At 43.4% G+C, this 23,824-nt stretch overlaps 1 protein-coding gene across 1 annotated transcript; it reads right to left on the reverse strand.

Annotated features, from left to right (window-relative positions):
- Positions 1-821: 821 nt before the first annotated feature.
- On the reverse strand, positions 822-8,793 carry tmem230b (transmembrane protein 230b). Its single transcript, XM_072553997.1, has 4 exons — positions 8,693-8,793; positions 7,953-8,069; positions 1,770-1,892; positions 822-1,422 (listed from the first exon to the last, which is right to left on the reverse strand). The coding sequence occupies exons 2-4, from the start codon at positions 8,049-8,051 to the stop codon at positions 1,282-1,284; spliced, it is 363 nt and encodes a 120-aa protein (XP_072410098.1). The 5' UTR covers positions 8,052-8,069; positions 8,693-8,793; the 3' UTR covers positions 822-1,281.
- Positions 8,794-23,824: the final 15,031 nt, after the last annotated feature.

Genomic DNA, 23,824 nt, shown 5'->3' on the forward strand with positions numbered 1-23,824 from the left:
ATCAATTGCCATTAAAGCCTTTCTGGTTCACCCATGCCCTTGAGGAAGGAAATCTGCCCTTCACACTTGAACTGAATGATTCTAAATCACATGATTCTATAACCACCAAAATATGATTCGTTCTTAACTAACCTCAGAATGGTCTATCAAACCACACAGTTCAAGTGTCAATCGGATATATAACAAATGCTAGCCTTTCATTCATTTATCCAAATCTCTTCAAAAGAATACATAAATAAAAAGCCCATCTGCAACACAACAAGACTCGGAAGTCAGCCTGCAGTCCAAATCAAGCAAATCATGTGCAATGTTGTGCCCCTTTCATGGAGAATCATTGCCACAAAGGCAGCAGGGTGAACTGCTGGACCATGACCAGGTTAACATTAACATCCAAATTGTTCCCAAAATGTCACTGGGTTCTGCAATGTGTCTCACACAAGGACCTCAAGGTACAAAGGCAAAAACTAGGCAGTCAATGATTGCTCAACTCTTCATAATTCCTTGCCTCCCTGACCAAACCAGGCAGAGAGTTGCAAATCTGAGTTTGCATCAAGTGTGAACCCGGCACAGTACAAACCCGGAGTGAGGATCAGCAGGGGGACAAAACCCATGCGTATGACAATGGCGTTTACAATGCAATTCAGTGGAATATAATGCAGACCTTAAGGAAAAAGAAAATATCTTATGAAGCGAAGATTGGGTTCAATGCTTAAATGTAACTTATTCCTACTTTATTGGATATTTATGACATTCTGAGGAAACACCTGTGTTTGAAGTACCCTGTCCCATTTACTTGGAACAAATGAATAAAAGTCTGGCTCAACAGTTTCAATAGATTTTACTGATGTTGGAGAAACAATGTAGTATCTTCTTGCTAACGGTCATACTGATGGGGTGTGATTTCAGATTCTTGGGCTGGTGCCCCATGTTGCAGTGCTGATGCTGCACAAACTTAATTCTAGTTGGGAGCCTGCCTGCTCCAGCAGAAACTCACCAGTCCATGATCACCATATTGGTAACAAACATTTTTCTGGATGAAGGAACAACTTGGAAAACCCATTAAAAATTGAGATTTTGAAGTATTGACAGTCAAAGTCTCAAATATAGATATGATTAGCAGGAGAATGAACCTGGCCCTTGTAAACCACATTATTGTTACACAGCTGGAATTCCATTTGGTGCAGTTGAGCCATTAGGAAAGAGTGCTGTCGAATACTATTCATTACAAACAGCCTTGGAGCAGACTGCATACATCTGTTAGTCAAAGGAAGAGAACAGTGTTCAGTCATCAAAGTCTGGGATGTCATCATAGGAGTAGCCTCTGTATCCTCTTGAGGCATAGTATGCAATCCGAAGATGGTAAAAGCCAGGAAGGAAAACCAGGATTCCGATGATCAGCACTGGCCAGGTTGTGTCACTATACTGGAAGACAAAAAAATGGAATCACTGATTTTCTTTTTGTAAAAGCAAAGGCACTTCCTGTCCAGTAGAATAGAGGATTTCTTCACTGAGGCGGATGGTGTTCTCTGAACTGGAAGGCTCTGATTTCAAATCCAACCCATAATGATTACAATTAAAGTCTCTGGTTGTTGTTTTAAAGTAACCTACTAAAATTGAATAGACAGACAGACAGACAGACAGACAATCTCCAATAATTCATGTTCTGACTGTGCAATGTTTCAAAGACAAAGCTGCTTTTAATTCTGCAATTAGCAATTTTATTCTGGACACAAATCGAAAATGGATGGCATAACAAACATGTTACTCACCGAACTGTTGATGTACCCAGTCAGCAGCAGAGCACCAATAGTAATCAGCAATGAGCCAATCACAAACAAGATGATTGCAAGTGCAATTGCTTTGTATGGAACTTTTGTTGGAAGTTTCTTAAACTGCGGGAAGGATAAAATAAATAATTAAAATTCGTTGATCACTTTGGATGAATTCTATAATAAGGGCACTACTTAAGTGCATGCTATTGCATTTCACAAACCATAAATTATCCAATAGCGCACAAACCTCTTTCTGTGAGTGTGTTTCAAATATATGTTATTGGTTTTGTTATGTACATTGAGATTGTCATCAAGTCATCAAAGATACAAAATAAATCCATCCTTTCTTGCATCATGACTCAATATTTGCTTTTATAATCTTGTGAGATCCTTCTCTTATGAGGGCACCAACTGTTTGCTTTTAAGTGTCACGGGAACTGTGACCGTCACTGGCTGGGCCAGCATTTACTAGTTACCCTCAAAAAGGTGGTGATGACCTGCCTTCTTGAGGCAGTGCAATACATGTGCTGTAGGTAGCCGCAATTTCAGGATTTTGACTCAGTAACAGTGAAAGATCAGGAATATATTTCCAAGTGTAGGTGGCTTGAAGGGATCTTGCAGATGGTCATATTCCTGTTTACCTGCTGTCCTAGTTCTTCGAGATGAGTATTGGGAGGGGGGCGGGTTTGGTTTGGAAGGGTCTGTGTCAGGATCTGTAGAGAATTTCTGCAACGTATTTTGTGTATCGTACGCAACTGAGTGTCGGTGGTTAAGGGAGTGGATGCTTACAAATGTGCTGCCAAGCAAGTGGGCTAGTTTGTCTTGGGTGGCGTCAAGCTTCTTGAGTATTGTTAAGTAGTGCCCTGGACACATCCAGCTAAGTGGGAGTATTCTGTCACACACCTGACTAATGGCGAGGCCTTGGGGAATCACGACGGGAGTTAACCACTGTAAAATTTCTAGCCGCTGACCTGCTCCTGTAGCCACTGTATTCATACAGCAAGTCCAGTCGAGTTTCCAGTCAATAATGGAGTTGATATCTGATTGCTTATCGGGGATTCAGTGATGGTGACACCAAGGTTGAATGTCAAGGGGTGGTGACCAGGTTGTGCATTATTGGACAACGTTATTGCCTGGCATTTGTGTGGCATAAATCTCACTTGTCACTTATCTGTGCAACCTAAATTTTGTTCAGGCTATGTTCAAATGCAACTTGGACTGCTTCAGGATCTGAGGAGCCACAAATGGTGCTGAACATTGTCCAATTATCACACAAACATACCCACTTCTGACATCATGATGGAAGAAAGGTCATCGATGAAGCAGTTGAAGATTACTGGGCCTATGACACTATCGCGTGGAACTATTGCAGAGATGTTCTGGGGCTCAGATGACTGACCTCTAACCAGCACAACTATCTATGTACCAGATATGACTCCAACCACTGGAGACTTTCCCAATTCCCATTTACTCCAGCTTTGCTTGTGCTCCTTGATGACAAACTCTCTCTCGAGTGCAGGTGACCTGTCAAGGGCTGTCATTCTCACCTCAGCTCTTCTGTCCATTTCTGAATCAAGGATGTCATGAGCTCAGAGGCGGAGTGGCCCTGGCAAAACCCAAACTGTCAGTAAGCAGGTTGTGGTTGAGCAGGTGCTGCTCAATAGCACTGTTCATGACACCTTCCATCACTTTACTTATCATCAAGAGGAGACTGCTGGGGCAATGGCTGGCCAGATTAGATTTCTCCTGCTTTGTGCACTAGACATACCTGGGCAATTTGGCACATTGTCAGGTCAATGCCAATGTTGTAGCTGTCCTGGAACAGCTTGGCCAAAGGTGTGGCAGGTTCTGGACCTATTGTCAGGACCCATAGCCTTTACAGTACCTCCACCCGTTTCTTAATATTATGTAGTGTGAACTGAAATAGCTGAAGACTGGCATCTGTGATGCCCAGGACCACTGGAGGAGAGTGAGCTGGATCATGGACTTAACATATCTGACTGAAGATTGTTGCAAATGATTCATTCTTTTGTTTTCTTTAGTTGTCCACCACCATTCATGACTGGATGTGGACGACTGCAGAGCTTCGATCTGATGTGATGGTTGTGGGAGTGCTTAGTTCTATCAGTTGCTGGTTCTGGTGTTTGGCATGCAAGTCATCTGTTTGGTAGCTTCACCAAGTTGACATTTCATTTCTTGCTATGCCTGATGCTGCTCCTAGCATGTTCTCCTGCACTCTCCATTGAGCCAGAGTTGATGCCCTGGTTTGATGGGAATGGTTGAGTGGGGATATGTTGGCCCAAGAGACTGTCGATTGTGCTGGTGCCCGATTTTACTGCTATTGATGGCCCACAGTGCCTGACAGATGCCTCATTTTGAGTTGCTAAATCTGTTGGAAGTCTGCCCCATTTAACATGGTCAGAGTGCCACACAACACAATGGAGGATATTTTCAATAAGAAGGCAGGACTTGGTCTCCAAAAGGACTGTTACTGTCACTCTTACCAATACCGTCATGAACAGACACATCTGCAGCCTGCAAATTGGTGAAGGTGCAACTTCCACAGACCCAGTCTAGCAACGATACAATGACGCTGTCAAGCAAAGTCAGGAACAGCATAAAAGTAAAAGTTTACAATATGGTGAAAATGAGTGGAAAGCCAGAGGATTGGGAAGTTTAAGAAAACCAGCGGAGTATAACAATAAAAGCAATAAGTGGGGAGATGATGAAATATGAAGGTAAGCTAGCTCATAATATAGAAGAACATACCGATTTTTTTTAGACGTCTCAAAAGCTAAGACTTGACACTGAAGCACTGGAAAAGGAGGCACATTGGAAGACACCAGTAGCAGACCAGAACGTCAAAAATGTCAGGGGGCAGAAAGAAGTGCAGTGGCCATGACTAAGGAGAAGGTGCTGGGGAGGCTGAAAAGTCTGAAGGTGAATAAATCACCAGCAGATGGACAATACCCAAGAGTTCTCAAGAAGGCAGCTGAGGAAATTGTGGAGGCATTGGTGGTGATCTTTCAGGAATCACTGGAGACAGGGAGGATCCCAGAGAACAATCAAATGGCTAATGTAACACCCCTATTTAACAAGTGATGGAAACAAAAGACAGGAAATTATAGGACATTTCATTTGAACTCGGGTGAGTTTGCAGAGTGCATGGATGTGCTGAGCTTCGTCCAGCGGAGGTTAGACCGGACACATTTGTTGGAATACTTTGAGATGGTAATGAGCAATTTACACAAAAGAGAGCTGGGAGATGTGATCTGTTTGGATTTGCAGAAGGCCTTTGACAAGTGGTGCTCAGAAGGCTGCTAAATAAGCTGAGAGCACATGGTGTCACGGCAAAGTACTGGCATGGACAAAGGATTGGCTGACTGGCAGAAGGCAAAGTGAGGATAAAACTTTTTTCAGGATGGTAGGTGGTGACAAGTGAATTTCCATAGGAGTCAATGTTTTGACCACATCTGTTCACGTTATACATTAATAATCTGGACAAAGGAATTGAGAGCATTGTTGCGAGGTTTGCAGATGATATAAAGATAGCTGAAATGACACATTGTACTGAGAAAGTGGAGAGGCTGCAGAAGGATTCAGCTAGGTTAACATAGTGGGCACGAACGTGGTATTTGGAATACAGTGTGGGAAACTATGAGGTTACGTACTTTGGTCAGATGAAGAGAGGCATGGACTATTTTCTAAATGGGAAAGGCTTTGGAAATCTGAAGCATAAAGGGACTTGGGATTCAGGATTCTCTTCAGATTAACATGCAGGTTAAATTGACAATTACATTCATTGCTCGAGTGCAAGAATACAAGAGCAGAGATGAACTACTGAGGCTGTATCTGGTTGTTTTCAGACTGCATTTGGAACATTGAGAGCTATTATGGGCCCCATATCTATGGAAGGATGTACTGGAGTTGAGCAGACCCAGAAGAGGTTTACAAGAATGATCCCAGGGATGAAGGGCTTGTCATATGAAGAGCAGTCGAGGACTCTACCCGCGTACTCGATGGAATTTAGAAAGATGGGGACGGGAAACTCATTGAAACTTACAGGACACTGACAGGTCTTGATGGAATGGCTGAGCAGACACTGAGACCTGAAGGCACAGTCTCAGAATGAAGGAACAACTCTTTACAACTGTGGAAGAATTTGACCAAAATTGACAAAACTGCAGCAAGATTTTAGCCTGCTAGTCATAGTACTGTCTGAGCCCTGGCTGAGGAATTCTGTTTTGATAGCCTGATCTTGCAGTGACAGGCTGTCTCTGCTCCTCAGTGCCATTAGACAGCGCCATTTCAAAGAATGATGTTTTATTTCTCTCTGACCCTGATCGGTTGTCCCAGCCGAGCTGAACCTACAGTATAAGATCATATTCAGTTTTGTAGACATTTAGAAATGTAGGTTCGGACAATGTATGGGAACCTTACGACTAGCCCAGGTTACGTTACTAATGGGCAGTGGGCTTGTATTTTACGATGTCACTTGTAACATTGTGTATTTCATTGGAATACGTCGGACTTTGTTCTGAACGAAGATATATTCCCCATAGCCATGATAAAGCTCGTTAATTGCTCAAGGTCTTGTCTCCTGACTATATTGTTTTAACCGATTCAGCCAAGATTTATTTTTCCCAACAACAACTGAGATGAGAAGGAATTTTCTCAGCCAGAATGTGGTGAGTCTGTGGAACTCATTGCCACAGAAGGCTGTGGAAGCCAAGTCACTGAGTGTATTTAAGACATTTCTGGATAGATTCTTGATTGGTCAGGGGATCAAGGGTTGTGATGAGTAGGCAGGACAATGAGATTGAGAAACTTGATGGCCTGAATGGCCTAATTATGCTCCTATTTTTTATGGTTCTAATGATCTGTCCCTTTTCAGATGGACCAGCTCCATCAGTAGGAGGTTTCTGAGCCCATGTTTAAACTGGGCTCCCAGGTCAAGTCCTTCCCACCCATCTCCAGCCAGTTCTACTGGGTCTGTTCTGCCAGTAGGACAGGATATATCTGGGGACATTGATGGAGGTGGCTGTGTCCAGTACACTGTCTGTCAAATATGACACTCTCTGTCAAATATGAGTCTGACTAGTCTGTGAGACTGCTCTCCAAACTTTGGCACAAGCCTCTACATGTTAGGAAGGAGGATTCTGCCGAGTCAACACAGCTGTTTTTGCTATTATTGTTTCTGGTGCCCAAATTCTTGTCTGGTGGTCATCTGGTTTCATGTCCTTGTTGAGACTTTGTAGTGATTGATCAAACTGAATGGCTTGCTAGTCCATTTCAGAGGGCAGTTGAGAGTCAATCATATTGCTATGGCTCTGGAGTCATGTGTAGACTAAACATGAGATTGGCAGATTTCCTTCCCTGATATGAGTGAATCAGATGAGATTTCCTGATAATCGACAATGATTTCATCATCTTCAGTACATTCTTAACTCCAGATATTTTAGTGAATTCAAATTCCATCATCTGTCACGATGGGATTCAAACACAGGTCCCCAAAACATTCTGCAATTATTGAGGTAAAAACAACGACTGCAGATTCTGGAAACCAGATTCTGGATTAGTGGTACTGGAAGAGCACAGCAGTTCAGGCAGCATCCAAGTAGCTTCGAAATCGACGTTTCGGGGCTTTTGCCAGAAACGTCGATTTCGAAGCTACTTGGATGCTGCCTGAACTGTTGTGCTCTTCCAGCACCACTAATCCAGATTCTGCAATTATTGTCCAGCAATAGTACCAGCAGGTCCGGTTGCTCAAGTTCTTACTCATCCCACACTTAATTTAAGTTTTCATTCTTATGGGTGAGCTCAGTCTAGTGTGGGGAGGCTACTTAACTGTCCAAGCCCTGAAAGCATGGCAAATCCTCCCAGTTCTCATGTCCACCTTGAGTAAATGCCACTGTGCAATAAGCTGGAGCCAAGGCTGACTATTATTTAAATGTGCATCAGAAAGGCACAATATGTCTCTCATCAAGATCAACTGCTTTCCCATCAATCAAACAACAAACCAGCAGTACTCCTCAGGAACAGAGTCAAAAGTGTTTCTGTCAAATCTATTGCTGGCCAGTCAGAGTTTTAAGGGGATATAAACCATGTGTATAATGTACAGAAAAGGAGCTTACGATTACTTCAATGGATAATACTCAAGAATCGGTGTCAGGAACTAACCTGCAGGTCGATGTAACCTTCGTCGCTGTTTGCAAGCTTGGAATACTTCACTTTACTGCTGGAGCCCCCAGCAGCGGCGTTGTTCCGCGAAGGCATCATAACACAGTTTGTCAACAACTAGAACGAGATAAGGGCACTGTGAGGACCACAAAGACAGACCGAGAGATTTGCAAAGAAAAACGCAGACCTGTGCGACGTGCAAGCGCGTCTGGCATCTCCCCTCCACAAGGAGGGGAAAAGGCCACTGTGTGTGTGTGTGTGTGTGTGTGGAGAGCCATTGGTGAGGGGTGGGGAGTTAAGGCCAAAGTGATCCTGGATAAAGATCCAAAAGCAGCCATTTCGTACAGAAGGATTCCGGGGGGGCAACAGTGGCATTTACCGTCTTCATTTCCCCCAAAGTGCGGCATTGGAATTTCAGCCTGAACCTTGGCCTTGAACTGTCTCGGGGGAGGAGGTGTTCGATCCAGGACCCGAAAAAGGAGGACCATTCACAAACCAGAAGCTGTCACACACCCACAAACTAACAGGTTAGACCCAACAAACACCTTTATTCCTGATGAAGGGCTTGTGCCCGAAACGTCGATTTCTAAGCTCCTCGGATGCTGCCTGAACCGCTGTGCTCTTCCAGCACCACTAATCCAGAAACAACATCTAATATACACAACAAGAAATGGTGTCCGGGAGGTAGGTCTGAACCGCTTTTGAAAAGTCCCCCCTGGACGCGATTCGGCCGCTGTTACCTGTGAACTGGATCCATCTTCTCCTCACAACAACCCGCTTCCTGTCCGTCCCTCACAAGCCTCCGCCCCCGCACTCACGGCCGCTACCATCATTCCGCCCCGAACAAACGTTCCCACCCCCTTCCCAGCACTTTGTTCACTTCGCCCATCATGACATGTCTCGTTTCCTCCTCCCATCAGGAAAACACATCAGTTTGGACACAACGTCAAGAGATTGCTATGACTCAGGTTTCTGGTGACAAATTTAGGGGGAAAAAAAAGGATTACCCTCGTTTGTGGCTGCATCAGAAACTGTTTTCATCATGTTGATGAAAAACCCACAAGGAAATCCTAATTTGCACATGAGGGGAACATGTTGACTTCCAGACTCTGAATTCCCATGAGGACTATTCTTTTGAATTTTTGAGATTCTCCTCAATCCCAAGAATTAATATTTCACACAGCAAAGTTCAGTTGTATTGTTTTCCTCTCTCTCACATATTTTATATGTTAAGGACAGAGGTGCTGTTTCAAGTCCCCAGCACAGATCTTAAGAAGATAGTCTACAGCTTGGAGTTTAAAAGCCTGAACATAAGCTCCTCTGAGTGCATTAGTTGCTGGAATCCAATAATGCAAGAATTTATTATTGTTTCTGTTTATGTTGCTACAAGTGCTTAAGTTTGCTTTCTGAAAAATGTCAAGAGGCTTTCAGTGTAGTTGGCAATGTTTCTGGTTTTGCCCTGTCAGGAAGATTCAGAGCAGATACCTGTATTGGCTGGGCAAGACAAATGGGGAACACTGTGAGTAAGTTTAAGTTTGGGGACATATATTCCTTTGAGGAATATGTAAAATTATTAGAGCTGCTCATCAACTGGACAGTTTAGTTTTTCGAGGTAAAAACAATGACTGCAGATGCTGGAAACCAGATTCTGGATTAGTGGTGCTGGAAGAGCACAGCAGTTTATTTTTTCGACATTGAAGACACAGTTGGTGTTAACAACAGTTAAGCCTGTGATTCACACTTGATGGAAGAATCTTATTTGTCTGTGTGATCTTTCTGTTCACAAGGCCACCTTCTGCAAAATACATCCATTTCTCCAGGGAGGACCACTCAACTGTTCCAGCTACTCTGCTCAGTGCCTTCCCTGCTGGTTGGTGACGCAAGAGGGGGTGCTTCGTTTCTCATGCTTTTCAATTGCAGATTTCAATTCAAAATTTTTTATTCAGTTGAAATCACATTTAAACTTTCCAGACTTACACTTTCCATAAAGAGCTTTGCCTTGGTTCAGAGGAATGAGTTCTGAAAAAAAAACAATTTATAAATGTCTTTTGTTGTGGAACAGGTTTGGGGAAATTAGATATTAATGTGATGAAGCCACAACAAAGGAGACCTATGCAGGACAATATTCTGGGGATATGTGTTTGAATCCACTCCAGCAGATGATGGAAGATGATGTGGAAAATTGCCAAGACATTTCCTGTCCACAAAGCGCAGGAAATTTCCAACCTGGCCAATGAACAGCAGGTCAGTTTACTCTTTGTTATCAACAAAGTAATGGAAAGAGTCATTAACAATGACATCAACTGGAATTTGCTGAAGAATAGCTTGCTCACTGGTGCTCTATTTGCATTTTGTTAGTCCTACTTAATTCACACAGCCTTGCACCAACTGCTCTTAACATCAAAGCAAAATTTGACCAAGGATGACATTAAGGAATGCTAGCACAACTAGATTAAATGGGAATCAGGGAAAACTGTCAGCTGGGTGCAGTCATATTTAGCATAAAGGAAAATGGTTGTGGTTGTTGGAGGTTGGTCATCTCAGCTCCAAGATATCTCTCCAAGAGTTCCTCATGGAAATGTCCTTAGTCCTACCGTCTTCAGCTGCTTCATTGGTGATCTTTCTTCCATTATAACATCAAAGGTGAGTATGTTTGATGATTGTATAATGATCAGCACCATTTAGGCCTCCTGAGATGTTGAAATCTCCAAATGTAGCGAGGCCTGTACGACATCTAGGCTTGGTGTGACAGTCTGTGTCTGTATGTAGCAAGATCTAAACAATATTCAGGGTTGAACTCATAATTGGCAAGTCACATTCATGCTACAAAATTACAATCTTCAACAAAAGAGAATCTAGTGATTACCCTCTGACATTCACTGACAGTGACATCACTGAATACTCAACGATCAACATCAAGGATTATCATTTAGGAGAAACAGACCCTTTGGTCCAACCCGTCCATGCCAACCAGATATCCCAACCCAATCGAGTCCCACCTGCCAGCATCTGGCCCATATCCCTCCAAACCCATCCAAATACCTTTTAAATGTTGCAATTGTACCAGCCTCCACCACTTTCTCTGGCAGTTCATTTCATATACATTCCACCCTCTGCGTGAAAAAGTTGCCCCTTAGGTCTCTTTTATATCTTTCCCCTCTCACCCTAAACCTATGCCCTCTAATTCTGGACTCCCCAACCCCAGGAAAAAGACTTTGTCTATTTATCCTTTATCCATGCCCCTCATAATTTTGTAAACCTCTATGAGGTCACCCCTCAGCCTCCGACGCTCCAGGGAAAACTGCCCTAGCCTATTCAACCTCACCCTATAGCTCAAATCCTCCAACCCTGGCAACATCCTTGTAAATCTTTTCTGAACCCTTTCAAGTTTCACAACATCATTCCAATAGAAAGGAGACCAGAATTGCATGCATCATTCCAACAGTGGCCAAACCAATGTCCTGTACAGCCGCAACATGACCTCCCAACTCCTGTACTCAATACTCTGACCAATAAAGGAAAGCATACCAACACCTTCTTCACTATCCTATCTACATGCAACTCCACTTTCAAAGAGCTATGAACCTGCACTCCAAGGTCTCTTTGTTCAGCAACACTCTCTAGGGCCTTCCCATTAAGTGTATAGGTCCTGCTAACATTTGCATTCCTGAAAATGCAGCACCTCGCATTTATCTGAATTAAACTCCATCTGCCACTTCTCAGCCCATTGGCCCATCTGATCAAGATCCTGTTGTAATCTGAGGTAACCTTCTTCGCTGTCCACTAAACTTCCAATTTTGATGTTGTCTGCAAACTTACTAAATACATCTCTTATGCTTGCATCCAAATCATGTATATAAATGATGAAAAGTAGTAGACCCAGCACTGATCCTTGTGGCACTCCACTGGTCACAGGCCTCCAGTCTGAAAAACACCCCTCCACCCCCAACCTTTGAGCCAGTTCTGTATCCAAATGGCTAGTTCTCCCTGTATTCCATGAGAGCAAACCTTGCTAACCAGTCTCCCATGGGGGACCTTGTAAAATGCCTTCCTGAAGTCCATATAGATCACATCTGCCCTCATCAATCCTCTTTGTTACTTCTTCAAGAAACTCAATCAAGTTTGTGAGACATGATTTCCCACGCACAAAGCCATGTTGACTATTCCTAATCAGTCCTTGTCTTTCAAAATACATGTACATCCTGTCCCTCAGGATTCCCTCCAACAACTTGCCCACCACTGAGGTCAGGCTCACCGGTATATAGTTCCCTGGCTTGTTCTTACCACCCTTCTTAAACAGTGGCACCACATTAGCCAACTTTCAGTCTTCCAGAACCTCACTATTGATGATACAAATATCTCAGCAAGAGGCCCAGCAATCACTTCCTTTGCTTCCCACAGAGTTTGAGGGTACACCTGATCAGGTACTGGGGATTTATCCACTTTTATGCATTTCAAGACATCCAGCACTTCCTCCTTTGTTAAATGGACATTTTTCAAGATGTCACCATCTATTTCCCGACATTCTGTATCTTCCATGTCCTTTTCCACAGTAAATGCTGATAAAAAATGCTCATTTAGTATCTCCCCCATTTTCTGCAGCTCCACACAAAGGCCACCTTGCTGACCTTTGAGGTGCCCTATACTCTCCCTAGTTACTCTTTTGTTCTTAATATATTTGTAAAAACTCTTTGTATTCTCCTTAATTCTATTTGCCAAAGCTATCTTATGTCCCCTTTTTGCCCTCTTGATTTCCCTCTTAAGTATACTCCCACTGCCTTGACACTCTTCTAAGGATTCACTCGATCTACCTGTCTAGACCTTACATCCGCTTCCTTCTTTTTCTTAATCAAACCCTCAATTTCTTTAGTCATCCAGCACTCCCTATACCTACCAGCCTTTCCTTTATCCTAACGGAAATATACTTTCTCTGGATTCTCGTTACCTCATTTCTGAAGGCTTCCCAATTTCCAGCCATCCCTTCACCTGCGAATATTTGCCCCCAATTAGCTTTTGAAAGTTCTTGCCTCATACCGTCAAAATGAGCCTTTCTCCAATTTATAAATTCAACTTTTAGATCTGGTCTATCCTTTTCCATCACTATTTTAACTGAACTAGCCACATGGACACTGTGGATATGAGAGCAGCACCACAGCCATCTCAGGTGCAAAAGGAGAATTATCGTGTCTGCACCGCCTCTTCAAATGACCATCACTACCCAGTGCCAATCTCTTGCTTTTTCCTATGTCTTTGCATATTATTTCTATACAAATTCCGAACCCTATTTGCAGAGCAGATAAGACACTGAGAATTATAGAGCAAGTAACTTAACTTCTCACAAATCAAGCCTGACCACCATTTATGAGGTACACATCAGGAATGTGATGGAATATTCACCTGCCTGGATGAGTGCAGCTATAATACTCAAGGAGATTAAAAGCATTCAAAACAAAGCAATTCACTTAATTGTCCTTCAACAATCACTTCCTCCACTACTGTCAAACATGCACTGCAACAATTCTGCTGTGCTCCTTTGCTGGCCCCTCCAAACTCCTAGAAGGACATGGTCAGCAAATACATGGAAACTACCACCTGCAAATTCCCATCCAATTCACACACTTCGAAATTGGAGCTGTTCCTTCACTGACAGTGGCTTAAAATCCTGGAAGTCCCTTCATAACAGCACTGTGAAGAAAACAAGGTATAAATTCAAATAATTCAGTTTAAGGGAGAGCAACTTCAGTCTCAAAACCAGTCTCCTCAATTTAAAAAAGAGCAATTACAGAAGTACGAAAAGAGTTATCTGAAGTGAGGTAAGAAAATAGACAAAGGGCTGAGACTGACTGTCAGTACAGGAACAGTGACAGACATTCATATAGACATTTCACGTTGCTCAGCAAAAAATTATTCTGGTCTAAAAGAAGACTTTGAAGAGAAGGATGAATCACCTGTGGATAACAAAAATAGTGAGAGGGTTTTTGATTAAAATTGCGGCACACACAGCAGCGAAAACTTATGTTCTTTGGAACCAATACCAGATGACTGAAAGCTAAAAAAGAGAAAATTGCTTCAGAAAGTAAATTTAGTTGGAGACAAAAAACTGCAGATGCTGGAATGCAATGTAGACAAGCAAAAGGCTGGAAGAACATAGCAGAGCCAGGCAGCATCAGGAGGTTGAGAAGTCAACATCTCAGGTGTAACCCGTATTCAGGAGTAGGGGTGGGTGTAAGGGAAGTTGCAGATAAAGGTGGGGAGGGTGTGGGGGTGGGGGAGGGTTATGGATGGGGAGAAGTGGTGGGGCAGTGATCGGTGAACACAGGTAGAGGGTACGACCTGATTGGTTAATGGGAGAAATGAAACCGGTTGGTAGCTGAAAGGAAAGGTCGCTTAGAGGAATGGAAGTGGGGAGAGGAACTGAAAAGGGAGTTGGGGGATGGGAAGGGAGGTTATTTGGAATTGGAGAACTCAAGGGGCTGCATGGTGGCTCAGTGGTTAGCATTGCTGCCTCACGGTGACAGGGACCCAAGTTCAATTCCCGTCTCCACACTGTCTGTTGGAGTTCACACATTCTCTCTGTGTCTGTGTACACCAGGTGGTCTGATTTTCTCCCACAGTCCAAAGATATGCAGGTTAGGTGAATTGCCCATAGTGTTAGGTGCATTAGTCAGAAGGAAATGGGTTTGGGTTCGTTACTGTTCGGAAGGTTGGTGTGGACTTGTTGAGCTGCATGGCCTGTTTCCACACTGTAGATAATCTAATCTAATGACATCAATGTTGAGTCCTCCGGCTGAGGGCTGCCCAGCCAGAAGATGAGGTGTTGTTCCTGCATTTGTGGTCTGAATTGCTGTGGCAATGGAGGAGACGGAGGATGGTCAAGACCCCACCACCAAGAACATCTTCCCCTCAACTCCTCTCTGCCTTCACCAATCCTTGGTTTGTGCCAGTCTCCCCACCAAACCACCCTCCCCAACCCCCCCGAATTCTTCCCGGTACCTTCCCTGCAACTATAAAAGATGCAAACACAGCACACCACATACCTCATCTCCATCCAGGGCCTCAAACAGTCCTTCCAAATGGGACAGAGGTTCACCTGTCTGTCCTCTAACTTAGTTTACTGTATCTGGTGTTCCCGATGTGGTCTTCTCTACATCGGTGAGACCAAAAGTAAACTCAGGGCACGCTTTGCCGAACCCTCAGCCAGGCCCGTAGGGGCCAACCTGACATCCAGTCACCTCCCATTTTAAATCCCTGTCCCACTCCCTTTCCAACATGACCATCCTTGGTCTCCATTGCAACAACAAATCAAACTGCAAATTTGAGTAACAACACCTCATCTTCCAGCTGGGACTGTCTGGAGGACTCAACATTGAGTTCTCAAATTTCAAATTACTTTACTTCCCATCCCGACTCCCTTTCCAACTGCTCCCCCTCCCTTCCATTCCTCTAACTGACCCTTCCTTCCAGCTACCAACCGGTTTCATTTCTCCCATTGACCAACCAGGCCGTACCCTCTACCTGTGTTTACCTATCACTGCCCCACCCACTCTGCCCCTCTCCCCATCCATAACCCTCCCCCACACCCTCCTCCCCTTTATCTACAGCTCCCCTTACACCCATCCCCAGTCATGAAGATGTGTTATACCCAAAACATTAACATCTCCACCTCCTGATGCTGCCTGGCTTGCTGTGTTCTTCCAGCCTCCTGCTTCCCTAGGAAAGTAAATTAGCAAGAAACATTAAAAAATGGATTGTAGCTTACAAGGTGTGGACTTGTTGGGCTGAAGGGCCTATTTCCACACAATAGTAATCTAATCATAAATGCAAGACTTTAAGGGGTGGCACGGTGACTCAGTGGTTAACACTGCTGCCTCACAGCACCAGGGTCCCAGGTTCAATTCCAGCCTTGGGTGACTGTCTGTGTGGAGTTTGCACATTGTTCCTGTGTCTGTGTGGGTTTCCTCCCACAGATGTGCAGGTCAGGTGAATTGGCTACGCTAAAAGGTACATTAGTCAGAGGGAAATGGGAGTCGGCGGGTTACTCTTCGGAGGGTCAGTGTGGACTTGTTGGGCCGAAGGGCCTGTTTCCAGACTGCAGGGAATTAAAAAAAAAATCTCTGCTTAGTAGCAAGCCACTGAGTACTGATGATATCCCAAACTGTAAATACATTTTGTGGTTTTCCCGTTGAAGAATACATAACGGCAGGGGTTTTAAAGGCATTTTCAACTATGCTGGAATGGACAAGTGGAACTGAATGCTGTTTTATACACCAGCCTGTATTTGAGCATTGGACTGCTGTGAAGGTCATGTCATAAAGCTTTCTCCTGGTCTCCCTGTGTTGCAGGTTAATGAAAATGCTTTCTCGTTCTGAGTGTTGCGAAATAAATTAAAAGGGAATCCAGACAAACAAATTTCCATCAATCTACGAAAAAGAGAATCTCAAAACTCATCTGTTCAACTGCCAGTCAACACAACTAATGCAACCAATAAGGCTGCAACATCATCTTATCTGTATGTTATGTTCAATTCAGAAATGATCAGTACAACCTTTTTCACTTTTAGCATTTTGCACTCACCTCTTATTTATGACCTATGTGTATCTGTATTGCATTCTGAATTTTCTTCATGTTTCAGAAATAATAAACTCGGTCTTTGTTAAGTCAATAAAGCCAGGCTAAATTTGCTCCTTTAAAAGTTTAAGTTCATTTTATCAACAAATGATAAAATTTTAATTTTTACTTTTCACTTAACTTGAAGTTAACCCTATTGCAATCAGCCATGGATGGTTGAATAAAGAAGGGGAGCTATTTCATCCTTCCCTCACCTGATTTGGTGTATCCTGTCTGAAAGCACAATGGTTTGAGGAACATCACCCAGGATCTTGACATAACAAGAGTGATTATGAGAAAACAGTGGCAGCCAACAGAAAGGAAAATCCCAAATTTTTCTGCAGGCATATCAATTGTAAAAGATAGTAAAAGGAGCAATGGGTCTGATTCAGGGCCAAAGAATGGATTTACAGATGGGGGTAAGAGGCAAGACTGAGAGTTATGTTGATATTTTGCATCTGCCTTGATCAAGGAAGTAGATGCCACATCAGCCATGGTGACATAGGAAGAGGTTTTATCATTCAAAGGGTTCAAAATTGATAAGGTGCAAATGTTGGATAGGCTATTGATAATTAAACTTGATAATGCACCAGTACCGAATGAAACGCATCCAAGGACATTGAAGGCAGTCACAGAGGAAATTACAAGGGCACTCATCACAATATTTCAATTTTCCTTCGAATTAGGGGAGACACCAGGGGACTGGAGATTTGCAGATGTTACGACCTTATTCAAAAAGGTAGTAAGAATAAGTTGCGCAATTACAGTCCAGCCAGTTTGATTTCAGTGGTGCAGACGCTCCAATAAATAATGATTTATACACTTAATGGTAAAGTCCTCAGGAGTGTTGCTGAACAAAGAGACCTTGGAGTGCAGGTTCATAGCTCTTTGAAAGTGGAGTCACACGTAGATAGGATAGTGAAGAAGGTGTTTGGTACGCTTTCCTTTATTGGTCAGAGTATTGAGTACAAGAATTCAGAGGTCGTGTTGCAGCTGTACAGGATATTGGTGAAGCCATTGTTGGAATACTGCATGCAATTCTGGTCTCCTTCCTGTCAGAAAGATGTTGTGATACTTGAAAGGATTCATAAAGATTTACAAGGGTGTTGCCAGGGTTGGAGGATTTGAGCTATAGGGAGAGGTTGAATAGGCGAGGGCTGTTTTCCCTGGACCGTCGGAGGCTGAGGGGTGACCTTATAGAGGTTTATAAAATCATGAGAGGCATGGATATATTAAATAAACAAAGTCCTTTCCCAGGAATGGGGGAGTCCAGAATGAGAGGGCATAGGTTTAGGGTGAGAGGGGAAAGATATAAAAGAGACCGAAGGGACAACTTTTTCATGCAGAGGTTGGTACATGTATGGAATGAGCTGCCAGAGGAAATGGTGGAGGCTGTTACAAATTGCAACATTTAAAAGGCACCTGGAAGAGTTTATGAATAGGAAGGGTTTGAAGGGATATGGGCCGGGTGCTGGCAGGTGGGACTAGTTTGGGTTGGGATATCTGGTCAGCATGGACGGGTTGGACCGAAGGGTCTGTTTCCATGCTGTACATCTCTATGACTCTAATTCTTGCACATGGAAAAAAATAGGTAGTTTACGAATAGTCGTCATGGATTTGTTAAGAGTAAATTGTTTTTCATGAACTTGCTGGAGTTCTTTGAGGAGGTAACAGAAAGGGTCAATGAGACAATTGCTGCTGATATGATATATATGGACTCACAAAAGGCATTTGAGACAATGCTACACAGCACACTTGTCAGAATAACTACCTCTCGTGGAATAAAAGAGACTGTGGCAAAATGGATACAAAATTGGTTACTTTATAGGAAACAGAACAGCGGCCAATGGAATTTTTTGGGCTGGAGGAAGGTCTCTGATGGAGTTCCCCACATTTGGGATCCTTACTTAGAGTCATAAAGATGTACAACACGGAAACAGACCCTTCAGTCCAACTCGTCCATGCCAACCAGATATCCTAAATTAACCTAGTCCCATTTGCCAGCACTTGGCCCATATCCCTCTAAACCCATCTTATTCATATACTATCCAGATGCCTTTTAAATGTTGTAATTGTACCAGCCTCCACCACTTCCTCTGGCAGCTCATTCTAGACATGCATCACCCGCTGCATGAAAAGGTTAACTGTCCCTTCGGTCTCTTTCAAATCTTTCCCTCTCACCCTAAACCTATGCCCTCTGGTTCCGAACTCCCTCAACCCAGGGAAATGATCTTATCTATTCACCCTATCCATGCCCCTCATGATTTTATAAATCTCTAGAAGGTTACCCCTCAGCTTCTAACCCTCCTCAGCTTCTAACCCTCCAGGGAAAACAACCCCAGCCTATTCAGCCTCTCCCTGTAGCTCAAACCTGTAGCTTGTCCTGAGATATTTTGTTAACCTATATTCAGGGTGAGCTTGCCAATTGGATACATAATTGGCTTAATTGAACATTCTAGGTAATCGAAGATGGAGGATGGGAAAAATTTCTGGCTATAACAGGGTGTTTCTTTTTTGAGGTATTTTAGATGTTGGCAGTGATTTCCTCGAATTCCAGGAGCAGCAATTACTGTTGCAATTGTTTTGGAACTCTGAAAAAAAGTCAAACCAACAGCACTTTTAAAAGGGAGAAAGACAGACAAAGGCAGCAAGCATATGGTCTGAAAGGGAGAGAGAGAACGAAACCCACACTGCTAACTGACACAGCAGTGAATTTGCAAAGTTACTGCCTTTGCTGTTTGAATTCATGTATCGCTGGACATCGGAGTGTGTCTAGGAAAACTTAACAAACAGAGAAATTCACAACTGATCTTGGAGGAACCTGTTTGGGAGAGGTCACAGCATAGAAACAGATAATTAAATAGTTTAAGTATATAGCCTTGCTGCAAATCTACTATAGTGAGTACAATGGGTTCTTTCTTGATTATATGTGTTTTATTGGGATCTGTCTCTTGATTAATTTTTTTAAAATATAAGCCATAAGTATAAGTTAGGCTGGACCAGTGTTTTATAGAGCAATAGGGTGATGTTATTTTCTAGGTCTGTCGATTGGAAGGAGAAAAATGGCCTTTAGGAGAGTGACATGCTCTTCTTGGCAGATGTGGGAGTTTTAGGGGAGTTTAAGGGTGACTGAGGATTATATCTGCAATAAATGTCATTGGTTGCGATACTATCATGTCGAATGGATCAGTTGTAGTGACAGTTAGAGGCAATGAGAAATCAGAGTGGTGTGTTGCCTCCCTGGTGCTCAGATCAAAGATGTCTCAGAGAGGGTGCAGAATGTTCTCAAAGGGGAGAGGGACCAGCAGGAGGTCATTGTACATATCAGTACCAACAACATAGGAAGGGAAAGGTTGAGATTCTGAAGGGAGAATATAGAAAGTTAGGCAGGAGCTTAAAAAGGAATCCTCCAGGGTAGTAATATCTGGATTACTCCCGGTGCTCCGAGCTAGTGAGGGTAGAAGTACGAGGATACAGCAAATGAATATGTAGCTGAAGAGATGTATGGGAGATGGATTTATATTTTTGGATCATTGGAATCTCTTTTGGGGTAGAAGTGACCTGTACAAGAAGGATGGATTGGACCTGACTTTGAAGGGGACTAATATATTGGCAGAGAGATTTGCAAGAGTTGCTCGGGAGAATTTAAACTCGTAAGGCTGGGGGTGGCAGAGGGTTTGGGGGGGTGACCCAGGGAGATAGTGAAGAAAGAGATCAATCGAAGACTGTTACAGTTGGGAAAGGGAACAAGTCAAACAATCAGGGAAGGCAGGAACAAAGCAGAGAACAAGGTAGGACTGATAAATTAAAATGCATTTATTTCAATGCAAGAGGCCTAGCAGGGAAGGCAGGTGAACTTAGAGCATGGTTAGGAATGTGGGAGTGGGATATCATAGCAATTACAGAAACATGGTTCAGGGATGGACAGGACTGGTAGCTTCATGTTCCAAGATACAAATGCTATCGGAAGGATAGAAAGGGAGGCAAGAGAGATGGGGGAGTGGGGTTTTTGATAAGGGACAGCATTTCATCTGTACTGAGGGAGGATATTCCCAGAAGTACATCCAGGGAGGTTATTTGAGTGGAACTGAGAAATAAGAAAAGGATGATCACCTTAGTAGTCCCCTAATAGTCAGCGGGAAATTGAGAAACAAATTTGTAAGGAGATTTCAGTTATCTGTAAGAATAATAGGGTGGTTACAGTAGGGGACATTAACTTTCCAAACATAGACTGGGACTGCCATAATGTTAAGAGTTTAGGTGGAGAAGATTTTGTTAAGAGTGTACAAGAAAATTTTCTGAGTTAGTATGTAGATGTACCAACTAGAGAAGGTGCAAAACGTGACCAACTCTTGGGAAATAAGGTTGGGCAGGTGACTGAGGTGACAGTGGAGAAGTACTTTGGGGCAAGTGACCATAATTCTATTAGCTTTCAAATAGTGATGGAAAAGGATAGAACAGATCGAACAGTTGAAGTTCTAAAGTGGACAAGGCTAATTTTGATGATATTTGGCAAGAACTTTCAAAAGCTGACTGGGGACAGATATCTGCAGGTAAAGGGACGGCTGGAAAATGGGAAATCTTCAGAAATGAGATAACGAAAGTCCAGAGACAGTATATTCCTGTTCGGATGAAAGGAAGGGCTGGTAGGTGTAAGGAATGCTGGATGACTGGAGAACTTGAGGGTTTGGTTGAGAAAAAAGAAGTATATGTCAGAAATACACAGGAAAGATTGAGTGAATCCTTAGAAGTGTATAAAGGTAGTAGGGGTATACTTAAGAGATCAATCAGGAGGGCAAAAAGGGGACATGAGATAGCTTTGGCAAATATAGTTAAGGAGAATCCAAAGGGTTTTTACAAATACATTAAGGTCAAAGGGGTAACTAGGGAGCGAATAGGGCTCCTCAAAGATCTGTATAGCAGCGTTTGTGTGAAGCCACAGGAGATGGGGGAGATACTGAACGACTTACTGTGGAGAAGGACATGGAAGATGTGGAATGTGGGGAAATAGATGGCGCCATATTAAAACCCGTCCATTGAGGAGGAGGTGCTGAATGTCTTGAAATGCATAAAGGTGGATAAATCCCCAGGACCTGATCAGGTGTACCCTAGACCTCTGTGAGAAGCTAGGGAAGTGATTGTCAGGCCCCTTGCTGAGATATTTGTATCATCGATAGACCCAGGTGAGGTGCCAGAAGACTGGCAATTGGCTAACGTGGTGCCACTGTTTAAGAAGGGTACTAAGGACAAGCCAGGGAACTATAGACCAGTGAGCCTGACACTGGTGGTGGGCAAGTTGTTGGAGGGAATCCTGAGGTGAAAAATATGTTGATGGAAAAGCGCAGCAAGTCAGGCAGCATCCAAGGAGCAGAAGAATCAACGTTTCGGGCATAAGCCCTTCTTCTTCCTGAAGAAGGGCTTATGCCCGAAACGTCGATTCTCCTGCTCCTTGGATGCTGCCTGACCTGCTGCGCTCTTCCAGCAACACATTTTTCAGCTCTGATCTCCAGCATCTGCAGTCCTCACTTTCTCCTAGGGAATCCTGAGGGACAGGATGTACATGTATTTCAAACGGCAAGGGCTGATTAGAATTATTGACATGGCTTTGTGCGAGGGAAATCATGTCTCACAAACTTGATTGAGTTTTTTGAAAAAGTAACAAAGAGGATTGATGAGGGCAGAGCGGGAGACGTGATCTATATGGACTTCAGTAAGGCGTCAATAAGGTTCCCCATGGGAGACTGATTTGAAAGGTTAGATCTCATGGAATACAGGGAGAACTACCATTTGGATACAGAACTGGCTCAAAGGTAGAAGACAGAGGTGGTGGTGGAGGGTTGTTTTTCAGGCTGGAGATCTGTGACCAGTGGAGTGCCACAAGGAACAGTGCTGGGTATACCACTTTTCATCATTTATATAAATGATTTGGATGTGAGCATAAGAGGTATAGTTAGGAAGTTTGCAGATGACACCAAAATTGGAGGTGTAGTGGACATGGAAGAAGGTCACCTCAGATTACAATAGGATCTTGATCAGATGGGCCAACGGGCTGAGAAGTGGCAGATGGAGTTTAATTCAGATAAATGCAAGGTACTGCATTTTGGGAAAGCAAATCTTAGCAGGACTTATACACTTAATGGTAGGGAGTCCTCGGGAATGTGGCTGAAGAAAGTGACCTTGGAGTGCAGGTTTATAGCTCCTTGAAAGTGGAGTTACAGGTAAATAGGATAGTGAAGAAGGCGTTTGGTATGCTTTCCTTTATTGGTCAGAGTATTGAGTATAGGAGTTCAGAGGTCATGTTGCAGCTGTACAGGACATTGGTTAGGCCACTTTTGGAATATTGCATGCAATTCTGGTCTCCTTCCTATCGGAAGGATGTTGTGAAATTTGAAAGGGTTCAGAAAAGATTGACAAGGATGTTGCCAGACTTGGAGGATTTGAGCTATAGGGAGAGGCTGAATAGGCTAGGGCTGTTTTCCCTGGAGCATTGAAGGCTGAGGGGTGATCTCATAGAGGTTTATAAAATCATGAGGGGCGTGGATAGGATAAATAGACAGTCTTTTCCCTGGGGTGGGGGAGTCCAGAACTAGACAGCATACGTTAGGGTGTGAGGGAAAAGATATAAAAGGGACATAAGGGGCACCTTTTTCACAAAGAGGGTGGTGCGTGTGTGGAATGGGCTGCTAGAGGAAGTGGTGGAGACTGGCACATTTGCAACAATGAAAAGGCATCTGGAAGGGTTTCGAGGTATATCAGCCAAGTCTGGCAAATGGGAGTAGATTAGGTTGGGATACCTGGTCGGCATGGATGAGTTGGACCGAAGGGTCTATTTCCGTGCTGTACATCTCTATGACTCTACGAAACAGAAGGTTATAGTGGAGGGTTGCTTTTTGGACTGGAGGCCTGTCACCAGCGATGTTCTGCAGAGATCAGTTCTGGGTCCTCTTTTGTTTGTCACTTATGTTAATGATTTGGATGAGAATTCAGAAGACATGGGTAGTAGGTTTGTGGATGACACTAAAATTGGTGTCACAGCAGACAGTGACGGGTTATAAAAGGATTTTGGTCAAATATGTCAGTGGGCTAAAAAATGGCAGAACGAGTCCAATCTGGATAAATGCAACGTATTGTATTTTCATACAACAAACAAGGGTAGGGCTTATACAATTAATGGTAAGGCCTTGTGCAGTGTTGTGGAACACAGGGATTTGGGGTGTGTGGAATGAACTTCCTCAGGATGTGGTAGATGCAGGTACAATTACAAT

This window comes from Chiloscyllium punctatum, chromosome 35 (genome assembly GCF_047496795.1).
Source record: "Chiloscyllium punctatum isolate Juve2018m chromosome 35, sChiPun1.3, whole genome shotgun sequence".
NCBI classification, from domain to species: domain Eukaryota; kingdom Metazoa; phylum Chordata; class Chondrichthyes; order Orectolobiformes; family Hemiscylliidae; genus Chiloscyllium; species Chiloscyllium punctatum.